At 34.0% G+C, this 25,036-nt stretch overlaps 1 protein-coding gene across 3 annotated transcripts in view; it reads left to right on the top strand.

Annotated features, from left to right (window-relative positions):
* The first annotated feature begins 21 nt into the window (after window positions 1-21).
* Window positions 22-25,036, top strand: part of LOC111515195 (uncharacterized) — a 113,082-nt gene continuing 88,067 nt past the window's right edge. The window contains exons 1-5 of one of the 3 annotated variants that reach the window (XM_074178589.1): window positions 22-178; window positions 4,784-5,032; window positions 11,338-11,639; window positions 11,693-11,816; window positions 22,026-22,262. In XM_074178589.1, coding sequence (XP_074034690.1) covers window positions 152-178; window positions 4,784-5,032; window positions 11,338-11,639; window positions 11,693-11,816; window positions 22,026-22,262 — 939 coding nt within the window. In that variant the 5' untranslated portion in view covers window positions 22-151. The remainder of the gene's footprint in view (window positions 179-4,783; window positions 5,033-11,337; window positions 11,640-11,692; window positions 11,817-22,025; window positions 22,263-25,036) is intronic. The other 2 variants (XM_074178587.1, XM_074178588.1) reach the window with 2 other exon arrangements.

Here is a 25,036-nt window from a genome sequence, read left to right as displayed (position 1 = left end):
TTTTATGCGATGACAACAAACAAACTGAGGGTTGCCATGACTGAGTCTCAGACTGATGTCAGTTAATTTTTGTTGTTTTGTTAATAGTTTCACAACCTTTCATAATCGATTTGACTCTTATTGGGAGTGTAAGATACCGTAATAGTTTGTTATGAACAAATTTTGTGATATTAGACAGGTGAGTTCAATAAGCTTCGGTATTTGCTTGAATTAGAGAGAAACCTAACTAACAAAATATGATGAGATTGAAAGGTATTAATGAAATTTTCAGATTTCCATTTTGAGTATTTGATTTTATCAAATGGTAATTCGCAAGGAAAGTATATCAATGAATGTCTCAAAGATACACAAAGTCAAACTGGAAATCCATTTTCCTCTAAACAGTCACTTAAAAGCCGATAAATATTATCTAGAAAGTGTACATAGTAAATGCTATAATTCAACACTTTCCAGGAATATTTATTTCATAATATATAATGGAATTCACTTATAGACCATTCAAAATGAACAGAAAAAAGTTTAGCATACATTAACTCGCATAGAACTGAAGATTGGTACATCTCTTAAATGAACTGTTATAAATGAAATCAAGAGTTCCCAACCATTCCATGTACCAATGCTAAAAAATGTCAACTGAAAATAGATTAGTTAATTTAATTCTCTACAGAAATTATTCACACACATTTTTTTTCCTACGAGCCGCCATTGCAAATACGCACTCTTAAATGAATCGTGGTGTTTGAAATGCCTTCAAAACTAATACGACAACAAACATTCTGTAATTGAAAGGGTTATATTTTTCTATGACTGACTGACTATAATATTAAATCATAACACTCTGAAGAAGTACTCCTTCCTTTAATCTTTGACGATTTTTTGTCAATTCTAACAAATGAACAACAGTTCCTCGCAAAAACATTCAAGTCCGGGTTCATTTCGACGTCATTTTAATAAAAAGCTGATAATGACTCCGATGTCCTCATCACTGAAACAGTAAAAGAACAATTCCAGGCATCTCGTCAACCGACTACCATTTTTTTGAACACTTCGATAACTTTCTCACCTGTAGAACTTTCGCCAATCAGGACCAGGCAAAAAACGGCCTTCTTCGACTCCATCTGATGCCAAGCAAACAATTTTTCTACTGATGGAATTAATCGACTTTTGTTGCATTGGCAAATATGCACTGATTTAAATGACGCTAATTTCGATTAATTTTTTTTAAGGACGAAACACAAGCGCTATCTGTGCGAAAGTAGCGATTCACATTGCATTTGAATCGCTGGAGATTGAATACTTTGAACGTTCTCAGGAAGTTTATTCCAAATGAACGCAGTTCTCCAAATGAGAGTTCTTGAACAGTGATGTTCGAAGTATACTGAGTTGAACCTCAAAACGACGAGAAGCCACAGTCCGTCCCTTATTTCTGATATGTACCGCTCTTGGTGAAATCAAATGTCCCAAGTCACTTGAACATTTCCCGTTGAAGTGATGTTTCAGTGATGTTCGTATCTCCAGTCAGGCGGATGGTTATTTTCTGGATGCAATCCAGCATCTTCAGGGGATGCTTAGGGGCGGAGATGCATAATGAGAACAATACTTCAAAGAAGGTATGATCTGAGCTTTATTAAGCATCAAAAGTTGCTGAGGTGTGTACAGTTTTTTGATTCGGAACAGTGTTCCAAGCTTTTGAGAAGCAGCCTTTGCAATTCCAGCGACATGATTGTGCCAAGAAATATTGGTGTCCATTTCAACCCCCAATATTTATCTTTTTGGAGAAAATCGATGTCTGGGGTTTTGTGGCAATGAATTTAACCTGATTACTTCCACCCCAATTCGAAATCACTTCATTATGGATCCCTGGAGAACACCAGCGTTGATGGTGAAAGTATTCGAGAGATATCTATCGACGGCCACTCGCAGGGAATGTTTTTTCAAGAAGCTGGAGAGCCATATACAGATATGATCCGAAAAGCCATAGCATCGAAGTTTGGCCAGCAAACCCCCATATCACATACGGTCAAAGGACTTAGAAATATCAAGCATTACAGTGCTTGATTCTCCATGTTTCTCGATTGCGTTATTCCAAATATGGGTGATATATGATAGAAGGCCACCTGCGGATCTTTATCATATATCATATATTGATGATTGCTCAAAATCATCATGATTACTTTAATAAAATGACCCGAAACCGGTCGTATAAATAAAATTATCTAATGGTAATTAGACGAAAGTGTTTTTATCCATTCTATTCAAGTGATTCACTGAGATACATATTACAGTTTGAAGTAGACTCATAAAAACAAACAGAACTTTCGAAACAACCTAATATTCAAAGTGTTTCTGTACTTTTTTCCATTTCTTATGTACTTGAAGAATATTTTTGCTTCCGTTGTATGTTCCTAAGTTAATGAAGAAGCCTTATATGAACCTATAATTATTCAAAATTGCCAAAAGGGCAAGAATATTTATTCGGTTCTGCCACCTCAATAGTAAATCTAGCCAAACCAATGGAATGAAAAAAAAACAAGTAGAAAATTAGGAGTGGATGTTAAGTTTTCAGTATGTTCGTTCTCACCATGTGTGCCTGAGGTAATCACCCAAATATTCAGTTTAAACGAGAAACAAGAAATTGTTCAACAGGGCTGAAGAACGCAAGTTCGTAACTTCCAGAAAGTGAAGGTTTCCTGTTTGGTTTTCCCAGTTAACGGCAAAGCTAATCAAACCCATTGAATAAAAAAACAGAATAAAACAACAGAACTGATTCAATATTTTTTTTCTCTGATATTTTTGTTGAATGAAGTGCAAAAAATGTGGTAAAACTGTATACAATTACTCTCAAATTATGGGATAAAAATACACGTGGCAATCCTAAAGTGCTATATCAGAGGTCCCCACAAAAAAGGAAAACGAGTAGATATGAAAAAATATTCTAATAGAGATCAAGCTCCACATAAATTCAATGCCATCATTTTTCATTACTTTTATGAAAAAAGGAACTTTGAACAGAAAAAAATATTTGCCGAAAGAAAAACATAGTGTATACAGACAAATAATTTTTTATTTTTATGAGATATATAAGAGTTGATCCTGAAAAAATTTTCATTGTTAGACTATTAATTCATTTAATATCAACTTTACGTAATAACTAATGAAAAAAAGTGAAATTTTTATTGCAAAAATTTTAATAAGAAAATTGTTCGGTGCCCACAATATATTTATTCATTCATAATTCTATATTTGAGGTATATTTTTTTTCGGTTTTTGATGACAACCTTTCGTCATTAGATAATAAAAAGTGAAAGAGTATTCAATTGCAATTTTTATTGTAAAATTTAAAATGAGACAGTCATAGTAACTCAAAAAATTACCATACCATAATTTTTGTTGTTATTTTGTGTTATAAACCTTTTATTATCTATTATATTAACATGCTTTTATTAGCTTTACTCCTTTGGACTCGATTTTGACTAACATATGTATTTGACGGACATATGTATTTTAATTGGAAGGGGTTATATCTTTAGGAGTGATTAATTTTTTAGAAAGAACGTTTTTGGCTTTCTACTACTCCATCTTGATACAAAAAATATGGGAATCTTCCAAAATAAGGAAGGAAGAAATCAATTTGAAAATAAGTAACTCTATACATGGATGTGTAGATCATGCAGAGAAGTAACTTTCAGACACAAACTGGAAGAAAGTCCTCCTGAAACAGCTGCTTTCATATAAACATTGAATTACACGAAAGAAAAAAATCTTTCGAAACAAATACTTTTATATGAACACTAAATTATAGAGAAGATACTTTTCTCTACTCAGTTCGTATTCCAAACATTCGTTTGGGAAAGAAAGGTTTTGGCTTTCTACTACTTCATCTTTATACAATAATCGGCGACAATACAATAATTTCATAAAGTGTATATCTCATTATACTGATCAGGATCGCCCGGATTAAATAATTTCCTCACACAGTCTCTGTGTGAAAGCAAGTAAGACAATCACACTGTTTACGCATGTGTATATATTTTATATTAAAACAAATGGCCTTGAAATAGCAAGCCAAACTGAAAAGTGGAAAATAAATAATAGTTTGAGAAACTAAAAAAACACGCTTTAATAGCAACACAAAATAAAAAATAATTCGAAACTAATTCAAGATAATATCTTATGACTTGATGTAACTAATAACTTTTGATAAGTCTGAAATCAGAATTTACAAAAAAATTTTTTTTTGTCAAAAAGCGCGTGTTGCTAAATTTCCATTGCAATAAATACTTGGATAGGAACTGTTTGTTAGATTGGAGCCATAATTAAAATATAATTTAAAGCATCCCACGTTTTTTTACAACCAAATTAATTTTTTTGCGAATAGATTTATTCTAATTTCAGAGTTATTAAAAGTCACTAGTTACATCAAGCCATAGTACTTATTATCGATATTGAACACAATCTCAAATTAGTTTCGAATTATTTTTTATTTTATATTGCTATCGAAGCATGTTTTTCTGTTTTTTCAACTTTTATTTATTATCTTTTATAATTTTCAAGAAAAAAAAGGAAACTGAATGGGAACAATATTCGCAGAATCTCATAACACAGGCTTTGATGACTTTTTTGTATTCATTTCTTGAAGGTTGTGCGATTCTCTGAATCAATAATTCGTGCAATGAAACTGGTGCTGATTTTGAATAGTTAAATATCAATACGATATTGTTATGAAGTACTCGAGAATTGAAAAATTTCTTTTTAATTCAAAATAATTGTTTATAATTTTCAGGGGAGTCTTTTGGATGATCTCAATTTCCTGAGAAAAGTTCAAAATACCAAAAACAGATTAGAACGTGAATTCCCTGGTGATTTCCATTTAAATCCAAAGAGTACTGACTATGGGCGATTCTCTACCCACCCGCAGAGTATTGAAGAAGACAGCGACACATCTTCAGAGGGCAGTTCTGTGAAACGCATGAGTGCATCAACCAGTAGGTCTAATGTTAATATAGAACTAGATAATTATCAGGAAAATAAGGTGAGGAACATTGAAAAACCTGTACAATTTACGAAATAACTGTAGGTACTGAATTTAACGATTTGAGAGTGGAGTTTTTCTGAATTGTTGAACCCTTCAAAAACCTACAAGAATATGATTCAAAATTAAACATCGAAATAGTGAACCCAACATTGTTCTCGTTTGTATTCCATTTCTCTGAAACTCTCGATAAAGTTCTCATGAGATAGATCATTTGATGTATATAATGAACAAAAATAGCACACCTCTCCTTTTTTTACTGGATATGTTATTTTTACACAAAAAAATTCACATGGTGGAAGGTGAAGCAAAAATGCTTGAAGTTTACTATGCACTGACGTACTTCTCTATTTCATATAGTATCGTTGTGTGGGGTCAAGCGTCCAAACTAGAAAGAGTGTTTGTGTTGCAAAAACGTATTATTAGACGTATTTTCTGCATTTCTTATAGAGCATCATGCAGAGACACTTTCAAAAGTAATAAAATTCTCACGGTGCCCTCTATTTATATATTATATATGTCGACTCGCATTTTCAAGAACCTAACAGATTTAGAAGGCATTTCGATATTCACCAGCAACAAAAGAAATATTTTACCGAAGAAAATTTGTCACTCCGTGCAAAAAAAAGCTCCATAGGATACTGGAATACGACTATTCAACATTCTGCCCCTCGAATTGAGAGAGCAAATTGAAGAAAGTACTGGCCGAATGATGCTTTTAGTCATTTCGTGAATTCGAACTTTTTTGTAGTTATTGACTTCCAGTAATGACCTTCTCATGCTTTTTCATATTTTGCTTCATCTTTGTGATGGTCTTGTGTTTTTTCACAGGCGGTTAAGTATGCATCACTGAAATACCCGATTCAAATTCGGTTTTTGACTTGATGTTTCATAACATTTAAAAATGTAATCTTTTTTAACTATTATTTATGTTTGTCATTTTAATTGTACATAAGCATCAGGAACAATTTAATTTGTGAACTATAATCCGATATATTTATTGTTAATTAGATATGGATGCAATAAATTTGAATTTGAAAGGATGGACAAACGTGAACTGAAAAACCGCGAATATAACAAATGTGGCCCTGTCCGTATCCTGTGAATGAAATGTGAAATGTGAAATGGTGTAATAATAATTATCAGCTATAATATCCCAAGGACATTGATAACTAACGAAATAATTTTATCACAGTTTTCGAAAGCACGTTATTTGGTAACATCCCGACGCCGAAGGCGGAGGGATGTTACCTAAAATAACGTGCTTGAGGAAGTTGTGATAAAATTATTTCGTTAGTTATCAATGTCCTTGGGATATTATAGCTGATAATTATTATTACACCATTTCACATTTCATTCACAGGATACGGACAGGGCCACATTTGTTATATTCGCGGTTTTTCAGTTCACGTTTGTCCATCCTTTCAAATTCAAATGATTTTGTCAATTGCCGCATCATTTTGAACACCAAAGCGAGGAAGTGACATTTTCGAAATAAATTGAATTACTGAAATGTCAAACAACTTTATTGTGTTGGTTGCTTAGCAATGTCATGACATAAGTGATAACTACCCGTGAAAACTATCCATGGGTAGTTATCAGTGTAATGATGGTTTCATTGGTTATTTCGACACACATGACTAGAAATAGACAAATTTGATAGGATAATTTTTTTGGCAAAAAATTTTCAATGTACACCGGGAAAAATGATTGAAATTTACATCGGAATTTTCATTTCGAACGAAGAAAATTACTTCAGTTTTATTGAAAAAATACTCTCTCTATTGAATGATTCACATCCCTGAGCGTAATTTCAATAGGCAAAGTACTTTTCATTGAGAATTAAATATTCATCTAATATATGTGTGAAATCATAACGTATTATTTCATGTGAAGAGAATTACTAACTGGACGATGGGTATTCCCCCTTAGTGAAATGTAAATTTTCGCCATCTCTTTATCGAATGTAAAATTACGCTTGTATTTGTGAGTGATTATTGTATTGTTCATTCTTGTCTACAGAAGCGCATCGGTTTGTCTGACGTGTGCATTAGAATATTTTTGTTGTTGGTGAAAATAAGTAAAGAAGGTGAGTACATTTCTTGTAAAATTTCAATAACTAGTCCAATAAACAGATGAATTCATTGAGTTTTCTCGTTATGCATTATAGAGTGTTTTTTTATTACAAGTATATCCTAACCTCACATCGCGAATTATTTCATACTGTATGGAATAGTACAACATATTTTAACTGATTTTCAAATAATTACAGAACATATATTTGAAAATGTTTATGATAATAACTGAAAGGTATGAAGAAAAAGAAAAAAAGAGATATACTCGATAGCAGTGGCGTGACTCATCAGTGACGCCGTATGCACGATCCATTTGAAAAATAAATTTCGATGAGGAATAAAATTTCGTATTGGTGGTTGCAAATATCGGACAATGTTAAATCATAATTTCATTCACCTGAAAAATATCTGACCGTTTCATTCGTATCTCTCATAATTTTGGCTAAATTTGAGGATTTGTGATTCTTATTATTGAACTTGAAAACATTTTTGCGATGGGAGGCAAGTAGGAACTCAAAATTGGATGAATTGAGAAACACTTTGGGACCTTTTTGTTTCTGTTGAAGAGGTGAACAAAACACTTCATCACCACTTCATACCATATCATTATAGCTATATTTGCTATATTTTAGAAAATGCTGGAAACCATTTGGAAAAATCTAATTTTTTATTTAAACGGTTGAATATGTATCAAAAATTTTTGAGAAATATTAATATTGAAGTCAAACTAGTAGTAGTTTTTCTCTAGGACTGTGTGTTCGTCAACTTACTGTGTTTTTAGATTTCTAAAACTATTCATTTGATGATATTTCATTTCTCTTTTAGGATAATAACAGCAATTGAGGAAAAAAGAAAGAGAAATATTACTTTCATTTCTCTTTCCGAATAATACCACCATGAGCAAGAAAGAAAATGTGTTAATTTGAAGAATGGTTTTTTATTTTGTACTGTTATTTGACTTTTTTGAAAATGAAAAAAAAAAATCATTTCAAGAATGTTTATGAACTTATTTTGTATATACATATTTTTTTTCAATATATCAATGTCTATGTCTTGTGCATTCAATTATCTAAATTATGAGGAAAAATGGCCACTTAAGAGTCAAGAGTCAACATCCGATTGAGGTATCATTGTCTTCAAAACTACTATGAATACGGACCTTCTTACAACGGAATATCCCAAAGTAATATAACCCGCAAATGAAAAATTACAATGTAAAATTTTATCAGAGTATAGAATTCCACTGTGAAATTATATAAATGTGTAAAATTCTACTGTAAAATTCTGTCAAGAGTGTAATATCTCGATATAAATTTATATCGCAAATTTACCCTATAAAGTTTTATTTCAACACAAAAGTACACTCCAAATGAAAAATTACACTGAAAAATTCCACACTTGTCTTCGGGGTAGAATTACAAAATAATATTCCGCATGGAATGTGAGATCACACACGAAAGTAATTTCTCGCTAATATAGGCGGTAATTAAATTGCCACCGGTACCGGTGGAAAAATTTTTACCAGTGTAATATTTCTCAGAGAATTCACTGAATTTCAAACTACTGTATTTCTTAATTACAATGGTTAGGTGAATGAAGGAACAAATGGTTAATTTATAAAGTGAATCACAATTCAATTACATTATATATCATTGAAATCATAAATTACTTCATCTTTTATAGTTTCAAAGCCAGATTCACAGTAAATAAAGTGTCACCTGTACATAGCCTAATTGATTGTTTCAATTCCAATAACGAACTATAATTAATGTATATCAAAAATTATTGAAAGTCCCAATACTTATCCCTGTGTAACCCCATGTGTTGAATTTCTACAGTGACTAATAGTATTTCCCTTATTCACAAACTGCTAACAGTTTGCTAAAAAACTAACGATGACTTTCACCCCTGATGCCGATATTATTATTTTTTTCTGTAAAATTGAATAGTCAACAGTATCAAAAGCTTTGAGTAAATCCAGTGATGAAACCATACATTTTTGATCATCATTAATTTTGTTGTTTGATATAAGATGCGATGTCTTCAGTTGCTCTCACTGTATCTCTAGAAATACGAAATCTATATTGATATTCGAATAAAATATTTTTTTCCAAATATTCGCATGATCTAAAATTTTCAAAAAGACAGAGAGGACTCATACGGGTCTATAATTATTCATATCGGATTTTGTAACATTTCGGTAAATAGTGTCACTCGTGCAATTTTCTCTTTATCCGGTACCACGATGATTTTTGAAGATTTACGAATTGAAAGTCTCAAAATAGAAGTTACTTCAGGTTTGACACCTTTTATAAATTTCACATCAATACCTTCGAAACAAGAAGCTTTTCTGGTCCCAATTTTTCAATTATCTTTATAATCTTTTCAAGAAACATTAATAAAACCATATTTTCAGGAAAACATTGTAAATCTGAGAAATTTCTGAAACAAGTTTTTATCCAATGTGTGAAAAGTTTGTTAAATTCTTCACTGTTTCCCAAAAGGTCTTTGATTTTTCGTCTATCACTTTCAATTCATTTTATGGATTACTCATTACTTTTATCACTGAGTGATTGAATTATTGTCTTCCACTTATCTTTTTTACTCGTTGAATTTTTTAGCTTTTTTTATTAGTCTTTCTTTAAAGTTCTTTTAGCTTTCTTGACCAGCTCATTTTGATATTGACATATTTAACTGAAATATTTATTCTCAGGATGTTTTTTTCCGTTTCTGAAATGATAACCACGAATGTTTTACAGCTTTTGAAGGTTTTCTGAAAACCATGAGTCAGACTTAATTCTCGTTTTGCTGATTTATATATAATACATGTTTCAAAAAAATTTACCAGGGCTTTATAAAGTGTATTGAAATCAGTTTTGGTTTTCATGATATTTTGAAACTCCATCAAATTGTCTATGAGTTTCTTTATGTCATACTGTTCAATTTGGGGGCCAATATATCTCTTTAAATCTGTTTAAGATCTATTTTTCCATTAAGCAGCTATCGCACCCCTACGTCGACTATCATCGACCTAAAGTCAATGATATTCCACAATTTAAAATCAGAATTCTATCAGAGTATTTCATTCCTCTTCCGAAATGAGGCGAACATCACAAAATGTCACTCCATCTAGTGGACGAGGTACTAACCAACTGCATATCCGTAATTCGCCGGATTCCTCTGAATAAGGAAGAAAACCTCTCTTATTAGTCAGTGTGCTATGCTTGAAGACTGGCAATAGACAAATCGTCAATCCATTCAACCTACTGTGTAGGTATGTCGAGACTGGCTTGAACGTTTAAAGTTCATTTCTTTAGATTTGTCTATTGTCAGTCTTCAAGCATAGCCCACTGACTAATAAGAAAGTTTTTCTTCCTTATTCAGAGGAATCGGGCAAATTACGGATATGCAGTTGGTTAGTACCTCGTCCACTAGATGGAGTGACATTTTGTGATGTTCGCTCCAACTTCGGAAGAGGAATGAAATACTCTGAAAGAATTCCGATTTTCAATTGTAGAATATTGTAACGAATTAACGAATTAACTGTCTTAAACAAATTTATTTTTAACAATATTTCACTATCACAACTAATTTATATACAACACTTAGTAACTAACGCTTAATTTATCTTCACAGTTAGATTCCTTTCTTTAAACGCACGATTCACTTTCTAAGTACAAACTACTGCTCGGGACGGAGAGCGACCTTTTTATATCGTCAACGAACGCTCCGGATCTCTCTGCGGATTTCGGGACTCATCCACACCTTTCGCGCTGTTCCGCGATGAGACATGCGTTTGCTGACTGGGACATCGGTCAGGGCCGGCTTCAGATTCATTACAATATCATTGACTTTAGGTCGATGATGGTCACTATCTTGCACACTATCGGATATAATCCAACACCCTTCGTGGTATTAGCCAGGGGAGTAGTTATTTTCTGATAGGCGTCAGTCCATTCAACCTACTGTGTAGGTATATCGAGACTGGCTTGAACGTTTGAAGTTCATTTCTTTAGAATTATATTTAATTTTCACTTGAGCATTGGTGATGTCTACTTATTCATTTATTTAGGTAAGACCTCGTTAGTCCTTAGCTCGCACAAGTTTCGACTTCTGAGGGCTGTCGTTCGTAGGGATGCGACCGCTGGTTAACGGAAAAACATATTTTAAATATATTTAAACATATTTAATAAAGAATATACGATTATGAAATATTCTGGTTTATCGTAGTTAAAAATAAAGAATGCAAGAAGAGAACTGCAAGAAAAAGTGATGCAAGAAAAAACAGCAGACGCCTACAATCTTGACATAGACGATGATTCCTGCACTGTAACCCCGGTGAATACCTTCAGAAATAGGACCAGAGAGGCATTCGTTGATCAACGCATGAATAAAACGCATTCTTCTGTTTCCCAGAAGTTTGTTACAATTTCCAAATGTGCTTCCCAAAAAAATATCATGAGTGAATCAGTCTTTGAAAGGAAATTTAAAATATTTGTCGAAAAGAGCCTGCATACTATAAGCGACATAAGGTTCGTGAAATTTTTTATGTAAAAAATCAAACTTATTCATTTCATTCTTCAAGGAATCTATTGGAGAAAGGAATTGATCCGCCCGATGGTGATGAAGATATTTCCAGGAGGCAATTGAGAGTTAAGGAGTTCTCTAACCGATTCTCAAGAAATTATTTATATCCAATCGTTCGTCAGGTAAAGATAAGCTTCATTCATATTTATCAAATACTTACCTCATAAACATTTCTGTACCTCTTTTTATCTGAAATCAATTTTTACTGATCACTCGTCTGACTCGTCCGATTCATAAACTGTATAAACTCTAGGCATATTTTCTAGATGATCATTAAGAAGTGCAAAACACAAGCATCCTATGCTTAGTTGGTATTCTCATTGATCGAAGGAACACAATGATTGTTAGGTACTTGTATTCGCAAATGAATGATATATGTACTGAATGTAATAACTCCTAACAGGCATATATTGTGTGATATTCTATTCAGATGAATAAACGAATTTGAAAATTTCTGAAATTCCTGCACACCCAGTATATCTTCACATTTTTTAAACCTGGCATAGTTTCAGTAAAGCTTTGTGTGAATATAAGAGGTGTTTCCCAATTACGTAAGAGGGTAATTCGTTTAGGTCGTTTAAAAAAAGCTCCTATGAACATATGTCTGGAGCTGATTCGTTTCTGAGATACAGGGGGTTGAACTTTAAAAAACGGTATTTATGAAATATCGTAAATATCCTTACACCGATTTGGTTGAGATTTTCTACAGTTGTTTGATGTAATAAGGTGCTTATTCAGCACGAACTAGATTGAATTATCAGGTCCAGTGGCGTCTTAGTAGGCACCACAGCCAACAATATTGAGAAGAAAAAAAAAGAACGCCACTGACTTTTTTTTCGTAGTTTTTTTAATTAAGTAACTGAAAATACAACTTTTTCGTTGTTTGTGTTTATCAAGCTTTGGTTTCGAGAAAAAAAATCAAATCTAAAAACTACCCATGGACAACATTAAGTAAAAACCAAAAGTAAATAATGAACAATTTCATCCTCAAAGTAAAGGAGCAAAATGTCTACCTTCTGATAAAATACATGACTGCAATAAATTTATCATTGATTGTCTGACACGTTCAAAAGTACCCGGAGCATTCCTCATGACATTGCAATTGTTAATTATTCGATTCCTCAAGTCATTCACTTCTAGTTCAGGAGTTTTATAAATAGGAGTCTTCAGATGACCTCATAAATAGAAGTTTAGAGGATTCAATCAGGACTGCGAGCTGGACAATTTTGAGGTCCTGCAGGTCCAATCCAACGATTAGGGTAGGTGATGTCGAGATGTTGACGAGCAAGATCACTAAAATGAGCTGGAGCCCCGTCGTGCATAAACCACATGTTGCCTCTTACAAATACCGGCACTTCTTTTAACAAAATGGGTAAATGATCTCGTGAAAAGTTCGTATAGGATTCACCTGTTAATCTTGCCAGTAGAAAAAAATAGCCAATTAGGTAGACATCAATAATTCCTACCCAAATGTTCAGCGAAAATTATTGCTGAAAATGGCTTTCTCGTGAAAAATTTGCTTCGTACGTAAATGAAATATTTGCCGAAAGATTATTATTGTGTGCCGTCTTATGAATCAACCACCTGCAAAACAATAATCTTGAGTGAAAATCCCGAGGCCGTAGAGCTTGATTCAACTCAGTATACCTCGAACTTCACTGTTTAAGAACTCTTTTATCTAGAGAACTGTGTTCATGTGGAATGAACTTCCTGGGAACGTTTTTCCAAATGGACTTAATCTCCAGCGATTCAAATCCAATGTGAATCGCTACTTTCGCATAGGCACTGCTCTAAGAGCGCCTCAAGTGCTTTTGGTTTGTCCATACGGTTTTTGGGCTGACTTCCAGCTCTGAGTAATCTTTCTGATACTATTTGAAGGATCTTGTTCTATAGCATCAAGTATAGCTTGTTTTAATTCAGGCGTTGTTACAGTTTCTGGCCTTCCACGACCTGCATTTTAATTAAAACTCCCAGTTTCACATAATCTTGTCGCGCCTCTGTTTGAAAAATCATGAAACAGCAGAGTACATACTTTGTGCCTGCCCCGCTGGAATCCGAATAAGGTATTTAGAGTTCGGCAGAGCCGTACTCTTACCATTTGACCTGAAAGATCACTCTCCATACAAACTAATCGGCTTCGTTAAGAAGCTGGGTTTATTTGGTCGAGTGTGAATAGGTGTGAGCCATAATAAACCCTTACGGGTTGCGGTGGAGGGTCGAATAGACCTACTCACTTTGGACCTAACCTTCACAAAATTTCGCATGTAGCGTTCTTAATGTTTAAGCACATGGAATTACTCTGTTAAAATATCTCGCCTAGTAAATTCTCCGTGCTTCTTCCGCATTTCCATTTGCTAATCCATAAATGAAGTGCATGTCAGCTATTTCAGCGTTAGTAATATTATTCATGATGGAATCACTCCAAAGCAGGTGTTCATGATTTGCAAAGTGGCTTCAATTATTTTTCTCGAAAACGAAGCTAGATATGAAGAAAACACCAGCGACGAAACAGTTGTATCATCAGTTGATTAATCTAAAAAAATAAAAGCTACAATAGCAAGTCAGTGGCGTACTTTTTTCCCAATATTGTTGGCTGTGATGCTCACTGAGACTCCACTGGTCCTAATAATTTCAATTTAGTTAGTTCTAAATAAGCGCCTTATTACTTAAAATAACTGCGAGTTTTAACCAAATCGGTGTAAGGATATTTATGATATAAATGAGTTTTTTTTTAAATTTCAACGTTCTTTTCTGAGAAAGGAAGCTAATCCGAACATATGTTCATAAGAACCTTTTTTTTAAAAGACCTAACGAATCATTCTCTGAAGTTTTGTACCGTAGTTGGGAAACACCTTGTATTCAAAATTAGACTCGGTTCTCGAATGAATCCCAACAAAATGAAAGTTGTACAGAAAATAAAGATGAGACATATATTAACTCATCATTATCTTTCATCTCGTGGTTTTGCAGGACTGGTATTTTCTAAACATTATGCAAAGACTTCGAAATTGGTGGCTATTCTGAAGTTAGTCTATTTTTTCAAATAGTACACCCGTGTACAATAACAAATTTTTAGAATTCCGAGATGATTGTGACTCATCTTTATGCAAAGATATTTCCTAGATTAAAGAAAATTACCGTTGTCGAAATATTTTATTTTTTGATAGAAAACTAATGACACTTCAGGCTACAAAATCCTCACTTTGAAAAGTGAGGACAAGCTAAAGATTGTTCAATGATTTTTATTGCGGACAAGAAAATCCGAAATACAAAAAAGAATATTGATAAAATCATTTTTGGAAAAGAAAGTTTTTTGCTTTCTACTACTCTGCAGATATCTTGATAGTAGAAAGCCAAAAACTTTCTTTCTCAAAAATTATGCTAAATATTTTCTGAAAAAGTTGAAACACTAAAAAATAACATTGTTATTTCAGTTGGAAAATGGAAACATCGTTTCAAATTACGTTATTTACGCCACGGTTTTTTTAATTGCCATTTAGTGAATTGAATGCTTACGAAACTTTGCTTAGAATATCCTCCATTACTGTTAACAGGGTTATTCAAATTCGACTCTGAGCATGAGAATCTCATAAACGGGTAAAGATAGAGAGTAGGTTGAGTTAGAAAAGGTAATGTTGTCTTTTTTGGGTACAATTGAATCGACTTTAGCCTTTCTGGATCTAGAGATATGAGAGAAAATCAGGAAATAACTATTTTTGCCGGAGCTTTTTTATTTCCAGAAATATTCGAAATCTGTTTATACTTTGTCATAAAAAATTTCCTTGGACGCCCAGAAAGAAGAAAAGAATTTTCATACTATCATCTGACACGGGGCGCCCCAACGTTAATTGATATTTTCAAGAGTTTCGTTCATTTGATGACCATCAAATGAATTATTTATTTTTATTACGTTTCTGACAATCGCTCTAATGTTAGTAAGCTCAATCTCTTTATGTACTGTGGTACTGATTCTCAAAAACAGTATCAAGTAGGTGCCTGAAATTTGTTGTTATCCCAAGCTGTACTATTTTCAGTGAGGTGCAAGAAAAACGAGCTGATATGGACCCTGAGCTGGACCGATATAAACTTTTTCGCAGGTGCATGGTATACGACAAATTTCCGCAGCTCTTTTGTTTTTCACAGATATAAGGCTTTGTTGTATTTTCCTCGTGGGTTTGAACACTGTTTTTATTTTATTTTATTCTTCCCTGAGATTTTTCCGATTCTGTCCATAACCCTATGGATCTACGGTAGAAATGCACGTGCAACCGTTTGCGTTTCCTCCATATTTAGACTTTCCTCCATATTTAGTCTCATGTCTCAGTCTCATGACCTTTTTGATCTCGGTTACACAGTATTCATCCGATCTTAAAGCCACTTGAAGATGCTCCAAATCTTCTTATAGGTGTTCTGGTTCTCATATTCTACATGTACGTTCCGTCAGGGTGTTGATAATTCCCCGCTTTTTTCTTTGATGTTGTTTCGAAAGTGCATGCAGATATATGTCCGTATGTATCGGTTTTCGGTACATTTTATGTGTCAGTCGTGTACATCTAGAAAAGCTATCCGTGTTGAGCATTTATGTGGTCTAGAAATAGGTTCAGTCTGTCCCTTCCATGTCTCGGGAATGCGAAAGTGTCATCCACGTCGGTCGGTAGCCAGGTAGCGGTCGGTAGCCAGGCGGTTCGACGTGGGTGCTTAGTTCACTCACTCGAACTGACTGCCGTGTTGGTCGGTGGTTCAAGCCCTAGTCTGAACGATCGATTTTCACTTGCTATCGTGCAACCTGTGTTAGGAATCACACGTTAAAAGGTGAGACACCATTAATCCTTAGCTCACACAAGTTTCGACTTCTGAGGGTTGTCGTTCGAAGCGGTGAGACAGCTGGTTTACGGAAAAACAGATTTTAAACAGATTTTTTAAACGTATCGTATCCAGATGGTTGGTTTGAAATCGAAAGCGTCGATTGTCTTCTTCTCAAATTTCTCCATGAAGAAGTTGACTATCACCGGGCTAAGTGGACTTTCCATCGCTCATAGAAATCTCCTTTCCATTGGAAGTAACTTCCGGCGAGGCACGCCTTGAATAGTCCGACAATATTACTAGAAAACTGGTTGGCTTCATACCTTCATACCTAGTTCTTCGAAAATCTTTCCAAAGTGGTTTTTAAAACAAGTCATACACTGCAGAACCTTTTGGGAAGTCCAAAAGACAAAGTCGAGAATTCGGAAAAGTCTGGAATTTACGAAATTGAATGTAAGGACTGCGATGCAAAATATTATGGACAGACAAAAAGATCTATTAAAGTGAGATACAAGGAACACATATAGCACACTTAAAATATGGAAGAACTGAAAAATCAGCAGTCGCCCATCATATTTTGCAACAAAACCATTCCATAGACTTCAGTTCTTTAAGATTAGTTAGACAAGTTAATAACAACAGGCAACTAGATACCTATGAGAGTGTGGAAATAAGTAAACATAATAATATTATGAATAACGATAACGGACAAATACCAAATAGCATACTATATAGCTTGTTGAAATAATATTGTTGGGTTTACTGATTACTACAAAAAGACACATTGTAAATATATTTAGATAGGCAATATTGTGAAACTAATTTTATATAGCTGAAAATTGTTCTATATATAGCTGTAACATTTAAACATACATAAGGACATATTGTGAATAATAGAAAGGCCAATTGTAAAATTAATTTAGGGTGGTACACTTGTATGGGTGGTATTACTGATTACCTACCTGTATGATGTACCTGATTAGTATAAGTAGCTTTAGTTTTGAGTAGTCATTAGTCGCCGTCAGGCGGCTCCGGCAAGTATAGTATTCTAGAGTGTACTAACCATATATTCTCTTTCAGCAAAACCGCGATTTCACTTTTCAAATCACATTCTCTCAGCTTCACTGAGAAACGCCCGTCTACCATAATTCTGGCCGCCGTTAGTTTTGGGGGCCCCCATGCAAAAATTCAGTTAGGAATACCGCGACAAACAAGAGCCAAATAATAATTAAAACGCGAAGTTAGATAGGGAAATAAAAGCACCTGAAGGCTGGTTTCCAACCCAAAAGAGGTTAGATTTCAATCTTGCTGAAGTGCCTAACAGCTGGATTGAGGACCGTTTCCTTAAGAAACGGGGGTGGAAGGAAACGGTCGCCAGGTCCAAACCTGCGGAAATGATTCCGTAAGGAGGGAGCTTGCGACCTGGGCACACAACCCGGGAGGGGGCATGGGGGGGTAGTCATTAGTTTTATCTTCCTCTTGAAGATGATCACTTGGTGATCGAAACACGTGTCGAGGTGTGAAAATAACGATTTGGTGTTGGGAAAAAACTCCGGTAATATTCATTACTACACCAAAGGTTCCAAACAGTATGTCGCAAGTAAGTAATACGTAGGCGAACCTTTTGCCCTTACTATGGGCCTCAATGGTAAATCTCTTTAGTGTATCTTCGGGACGGCTTCTGTTCTTAGAATGGTCCTCTGAGTGGTTTCCGACAATGATGATGATTTTATGAGAGGGTTCGTATTCCGCAACCTTAATTGTGTTGTCTCTTTTTAGCTTGCGAGAAGTTCTTCAATTTTTCCGATGTATTCTTCTGTTTTCAAAAGCACCGTGGCATTTCCCTTTTCAACTGGTAGAATGGTGATCTCCTCATCTGAGTTCGGGTTTTTTAAAGCCACAATTTCTGTTTTATTTTCAAGACAAAAAGATACGTCATTAACAGGTAATAACACATCAACAAGAGAGGCGGACTACCTGAGTCAATATAAATATAACCTACAGATTAGAAATCACCAGTCATCGGCGAATCATCAAGATGAATAAACCTCTGAAGAAGCCAGCCACTCGTCCTGGCGAAACGTTAGGATGCAGTTCCAAACTACGACAGCCTTCAAACCCGAATGAAGATAGTAACACTGAAAATTTCGGCCGCGAAAGCCTAAAACGCTTCGTTTCAAACATACCAATTTTATTCGAGAAATTCACCGGAATAAAACATTCCTTCCAAAAAAAAGGTATCCAGGTTCGTTTCTCCAGTATTTTCTAAACTGAGAGCTTTCCTATTGTATTGTATCCAGATTCGTTTCTCCAGTATTTTAGAAACTAAGGATTTTCTTATTGGATTCTGGAATTTGTAACTTCTCTCACAAACTTCATATGAACTTTGAATTAGAAAAGATCATCATTTGCAATTCGAAGTCAGTGCAAATCATTCTTCTTAAACAATAACTTGTACTTTTTACTACTGATTAACCTCCGATCAAATACCACAAACGCCGAAATGGGAATTAGACATGAAGTCTGGAAATTGTGAAACGTGTGAAAACCACACTGGAAATATCAGATAAAAGTTTGTGATACCAACACATTCTATGATCGCGACGAAGTTTTTGAGAATGAGTGATTAATATAGTATAATATAATATAGATATAATATAATATATATATATCATTTTATTTTAACCTTTTTTTCATGCGTTTGATCTTTTTTGAGATAGAGGGCGGAGTGGGCGGTAAACGCGCAGCGCTCTGCCGTGCGTACTGTAATCCAAGGTCAACCGTGAATATTTGAAAATATTAACTTAAATTCTGAATGATTTGTATTATTTATCAGTTGATATACTATATTTAACAACATTTTACAATTCACATATATTAATTTAATAATACTCAACTACTTTGTGTAAATAAAAACTCATTTTGAAATAATTATTGTACATTTTAATGTATTGGAAATACATTTGAAATATAAAAATAATTAAGTATTTTATCTTTAGAAGGTATACATTTTTTGATGTTAGATAATATATTATACTTATGACATTATTATATATCTTACATTTATATTAATTTATTCAAAGGAAATTTTAAGGAAGTGAGTTAATATATTTTAATTTTATCTTTATTCAACACCTGTACATTTCTTACAATTAAAATGAAATTGTTGTGAAAACCTTTAAATTTTTAATAATGCAAAAAAGAAGGTCGCATTATATAAGGGTCTCTGAATTCTCATTTCCGGTATAAACGTCATACAAAAAGGTTGTATTGAAAAGATGCGTCTACCAAGTTATAATCATGATGGAAAAATAAGTATTTAAAAACTTTTATATTTAAAATGTATTTTCAATACATTAAAATGTAATATTCACAGATATTCAAAAATGTTTTTAAATATAATATATTAACTGATAAATGATACAAATTATTCAAAATTGAGGGTAATATTCACAGATATTCTCGGTTGACCTTGGATTACAGTACGCACGACAGGGCGCTGCGCGTTTATCCCCTCTATCTCAAAAACGATTGAGCGCATGAAAAAAAGGTTTAAATAAAATTCATCCTAAATATAATGCTTTACAATTTTTATGATAGATCTTAATATCGTTGGAGCAATAGACACTGAGATAACCGCGTTTATTTTACCTTTGACCTCGTATAACTTCCGGTACAGACACGAAATTAAATGAGACTTTTGAGACAGCTTATTACCTCTCATTCCGAGTTGAACCCCTTTTTTTATGCTAAAGTAACTGGTCTATATCTCTTACCGTTTACGAGATAACCATGCATTAGCTTGAATTTGAACATTCCTGTACCTACTTATTAAATATAAAAAAAAATTAAACTTCTTCATCTACAGAGTTATCTATCGAAAACGTACATCAAGGCAGAACTGCCAGGGAAAAAACTTTTGGCAAAAATCTAAAAATACCTCAATTTGGTTTGTGAGAAGGATATAAGTTTTGACTCAAAAACAATTGCAAAACCTTGAACCCTCTGAGCGGGGATATCCTCCCAAAATTTTATTTGATGAAAATTGGTTCGAATGATACTTCATTAAAAAAGGCTTACGATACTATATCCATTACTGGTTCATTTTTGACAATAAGTTCTCTCGTTCAGAAGATGTTGAGCTTTGAAATTCTAGCGATACATATTCAAAAAATACTTCAATGTGAGATTTCCACTTGATAGTTTACAAAACTGCGACACGTGTTTCGCTATACAATAACATCTTCAGGCGTCACAATACTCGTCACTGTATTATATAGCATTATATTTCGAGTGACTATGACGGTCAATAATCCAAAAGATGAGCAGCCACAGTCTGTCGGGTATTTCTGATATGTACCGCTCGTGGTGGAATCAAATGTGCTGTCACTTGAACATTTTACGTGAAAGTATCTATAGAAGAGAGGCATTGTGAAGTTGCACAAAAAATACATCACATCATAGTGCAGTGTCCAGTGTTTCAATTAGAAAGGGAAATGTGCAAAATATCGAAGGATTCGCAGGAAACCTTGAGTTATTTTAGTGCTAGAAAGATTTTAAATTATTTAGGTGCTCTGAACTTATCCAACAAAATATAATGTTGTAATCAATATAGTTACTGCTTGTAAATATATTTTCCGCCGCTAATAACCATAAGGTTGATGCGATTATTTTCAAATAAAAAAAAACTCCAACCTTTCTTATATATTTGATCCAATTATGTTTCTTCAATATTTCAAGGGCAGTTCTCAAGTTATCTAGCAGAAGTTGTATGTTTTATGAATGAAAACTGAAATGAAATGAAAACAAAACTTTCATGATATATAGAGCATTCCATTTGGAAAAAACAGGTTTTATTTATTTGAAGTCCTCTGAATAATTCACCAACAACTTGTGTATTATTTTGAAAATATCAGGCCTACAGGACCACGATTTCCCACCGATTTCCTGGCAGTGCGGGTTTCTAACTGGAGGGGAAATATTCCCTTGTCGTCCTGTAGTAATCGTTGGCGCCTTCAAAGCAACCAGTATGAAGTCTGCTGCTGCTGCTGCGATATTTCACCAACAAATAGTGGTATCCCTTTGCGCAGAAGGCGCTCTTGCTGGAAGATGCCACACAAGTAGGTACGACGTGCACCCGTACAACCGAAAGAGCAACCAGGAAGAAAGGATTTCTGCAGATACTGTCATGGTCCATTTAAATGCAGGGGTTGGCAAAAAAATAAAAGCAACTGCTCACAAACCGTACTGCATAAACACCGCTGGGAAATCGCGAAGTATGTCACCGGCGTAAGGTGGACAATTGAAACGACGTTAATGTCATTTTACATATCTTTTTGATGACTGATTTTTTTTACATCCCAATCATTTTTTAGAACATTTCATCTCGGTATTCATTCACTTTGTGAATAATCATCAATAAATATAATTAGAAACTCCGGTGAAAAATACATCCATCTCGCTTCGAGAAAAATTTTAATAAAGTTTTTGTGTTTTGGCGTAGTAATAGAAATTCACAACCATTTCAGCTTGACGAATTGAGAAAATGGAAACAATCGAATCCTAATAGGAATCATAAACTACTGTCAGCATATCAAATAATTCTGAATGGTCTGCAAGCGTACCATAACCATCTTCCTACGTCGATAGGTGGCTGTTCATCTGATAAACTGAAATTGTTATTGAAACGACTGCTGGAACTTTGTAATATCCACAACACAATGATGAGCATTTCAGACGAGAACAGCTACTGTGATTTTCTTAATGTAAGGTATTTTTACTATTGCTCCATGGTAGTATTTTAAAGGCATTATGTTGATATACTCGTATATTGAAAATTTCATGTTTTTATCATTTTTTAATTTATTGTACACCCGAAAAATTTCCCCTCTAACTAATACATATCCCTACAAATTGAATGTAGTACAGATAATTTCAGAAAACGATCATTAATTTCTGATAACACCTATTCATAGCTCAATTTTTTGTGCATCATATTACAATTTTTTCTTCGTTATTTTCTCACCACATATGAAAAGTTTTTTAAAACACTTGTTAATTTCAGGTTGTTGATTTTGAAGAACTTTGCTATTCAAAATTTCCAATTTGTGACTCCATCATTTGAAATGAATCGTCTCAGATTATTCTGGGAACTGAATATCTTTTGTACTGAATATACAGCGTGACTCACGGTCGATGGTAGGTTAGACGTTTCTGGAAAACGCAAAGCATGATTTTTCTGAAAATTTCACCTCTCACATTTCCTTAGCTGTTCTATCGATCTAAAATATTTTCAGCATTGCGGCGTTGCTACTTCCATCAAAAAGTCCTAGCAACTTTATTTTTTTAAATGGAACACCCCCTAATATTAATACATTTTTGGAATCGCTCTGGTATTTTGATACTTTTTTGTTAATAATGTCCTATACCTATCTCTATCTGTTTTCGAAAAATAAATTGTGCTAAATATGGTCCAAAACATAGCCTTAATTGAAATTAAGTACATCAGTACTCTCAATTCATGAAAAGTTGATATTCTGATGATAGTTTGAACAAACTTGAAATATTCAAATAACACCAAGAAATCGACTCCATATCATACAGGGCGTGCTAAAATTACTATTATTTCCATTGTGCATAAAAGTGTGGAATTGGCCGCGGTGGTAGTGCGTCCGACTCACGATCGGAAGGTCGTGTGTTCGATTCCCGCTTCGACCAGATATTTTTCTCGAGAGAATTTATCTGGTTGAAGCTGAAATGATTCTGCAACCGTGTTAGGAATCACACGTTAAAAGGTAAGACCTCGTTAGTCCTTAGCTCGCACAAGTTTCTCAACTTCTGAGAGTTGTCGTTCGTATGGGGGCGGCAGCTGATTAACGGAAAAACAGATTCTAAAACAGATTTTTAAAACAGTCAAAAGTTCATTTTTTCAAATGAAACCCCCTGTATATTACTCGGTAAATTGAAAGATGGTGACAAATGCTTCAAGATGATATATCATGTCCCCATACCTAAATCGTCAAGTTTTCTCAATGATGTCGCTTCTTCTAGAAACATTTTTTTTTTAGAATTTGGATTTAGGTAGCAGTGGAATTAAGGCTCGCGCAAACCGGAGCGGCCGCGAACGCGGTGGCGATGCGTTCAAACGCTGTGCGTGTAAAATAATTAAAGAGGGCAAACCTAAGCGATCTACCACACGCGCCCGCTTGTTTTGCAGCGAACTGTCCGCGTCTCGCTTGGCGTTCGGCGGTAGAACGCTGCTTACACTATTTGCCCGCTCAATTCGCGCGATCTTCTGCAGGACAAAACATGTTGAGCACAGAGGAGCTTATCGAAAGTGTTCGTGTTAAACCAATTTTGTATGATCTCACTAATAGTGAGTATAAAAATATCAAGAAAAAAGACAAAATATGGGACGAGATTGCCGAGTCGTTTGAAGGGGTAACTGGTAAGTACAAAATAACATATTTGTAGTAGGTAATATATTTTTCTTAAAATATTTATTTTAATTATTAATTATTGTCATTAAAAAACGAAACAAATCTTTGACGAATTTGAAATGCAGTATTTGTTGATCTTCTGTTATCATTTCTATTTCTAATGGTTCCAGGGTACGCTTCATTTTCTTCTAATAAATTGGATGGCAAGTCACACTATTTTATGAGCAAGTAATTATGTAATACACAAACAGTTTTAACAATAATTATGGCTGTTTCAACTTGTACTTCAATAGGTCTGAAGAGAAGCCGCCACTTATTGGATAACATTCCAAATGCATTTTCCACGACACGGCGTGCTCGGCACAACCTTTTATTAAAGACTTCTTTTCTTAGATCAGATTTTGATTGACGATGTGGAAAAGGTCGCATTAAATATTCCTTTAGTGGGAAAGCTTCATCACCAACAAGAACACAAGGTGTACACTCATCTTGAAATGGCAAAAGTTTATCTTTTGGGATATTAAAGGTTTTGTTATCAAGTCTTTGCCCCATAATAGATTGTTCGAACAATCCACCGTCGCTATTTCTGCCATATCCTCCAACATCCAAACAGATAAATTTGTAATCATAATCTACGATAGCTAGTAAAACGAAAAAAACTTTTGCAAATAACAAAAGTAATTAGATCCAGTTTTATCCGGACATTTTATGGTAATATGCTTTCCGTCAATGCTTCCTAAACAGTTTGGAAATTGCCATTTTTCGTAGAAACCATTTATACTTTTTTCCCATATTTTTTCAGTTGGTTCAGGCATGTTTAAGGGTTGCATATGGTTCCAAAGCGCAGTACAAACCTCAAAAACTATGGCGCTCATTGTTCGAAATCCCATTCTAAAACTATGGCCAATAGTTTTACATGAATCTCCAGTTGCAAGATATCCTAAAAATTAATATTTTCTTAAAGCATTTTAATAGATTAGCAATAAAAATGTTATCAAGAAAAATGTTAACTTGTTTTAGGTGAAGAAATAAAGAAAAAATGGAAAAACCTACGCGATTCCTATAGTAAATATTTAAGAACCGAAAAAACCACCACTGGA

Source organism: Leptinotarsa decemlineata, unplaced genomic scaffold (genome assembly GCF_025532065.1).
Source record: "Leptinotarsa decemlineata unplaced genomic scaffold, Ldec_3_MD MMD2_tig00004067_RagTag_RagTag, whole genome shotgun sequence".
NCBI classification, from domain to species: Eukaryota; Metazoa; Arthropoda; class Insecta; order Coleoptera; family Chrysomelidae; genus Leptinotarsa; species Leptinotarsa decemlineata.
This window is presented reverse-complemented; position numbering and strand designations above follow the sequence as displayed.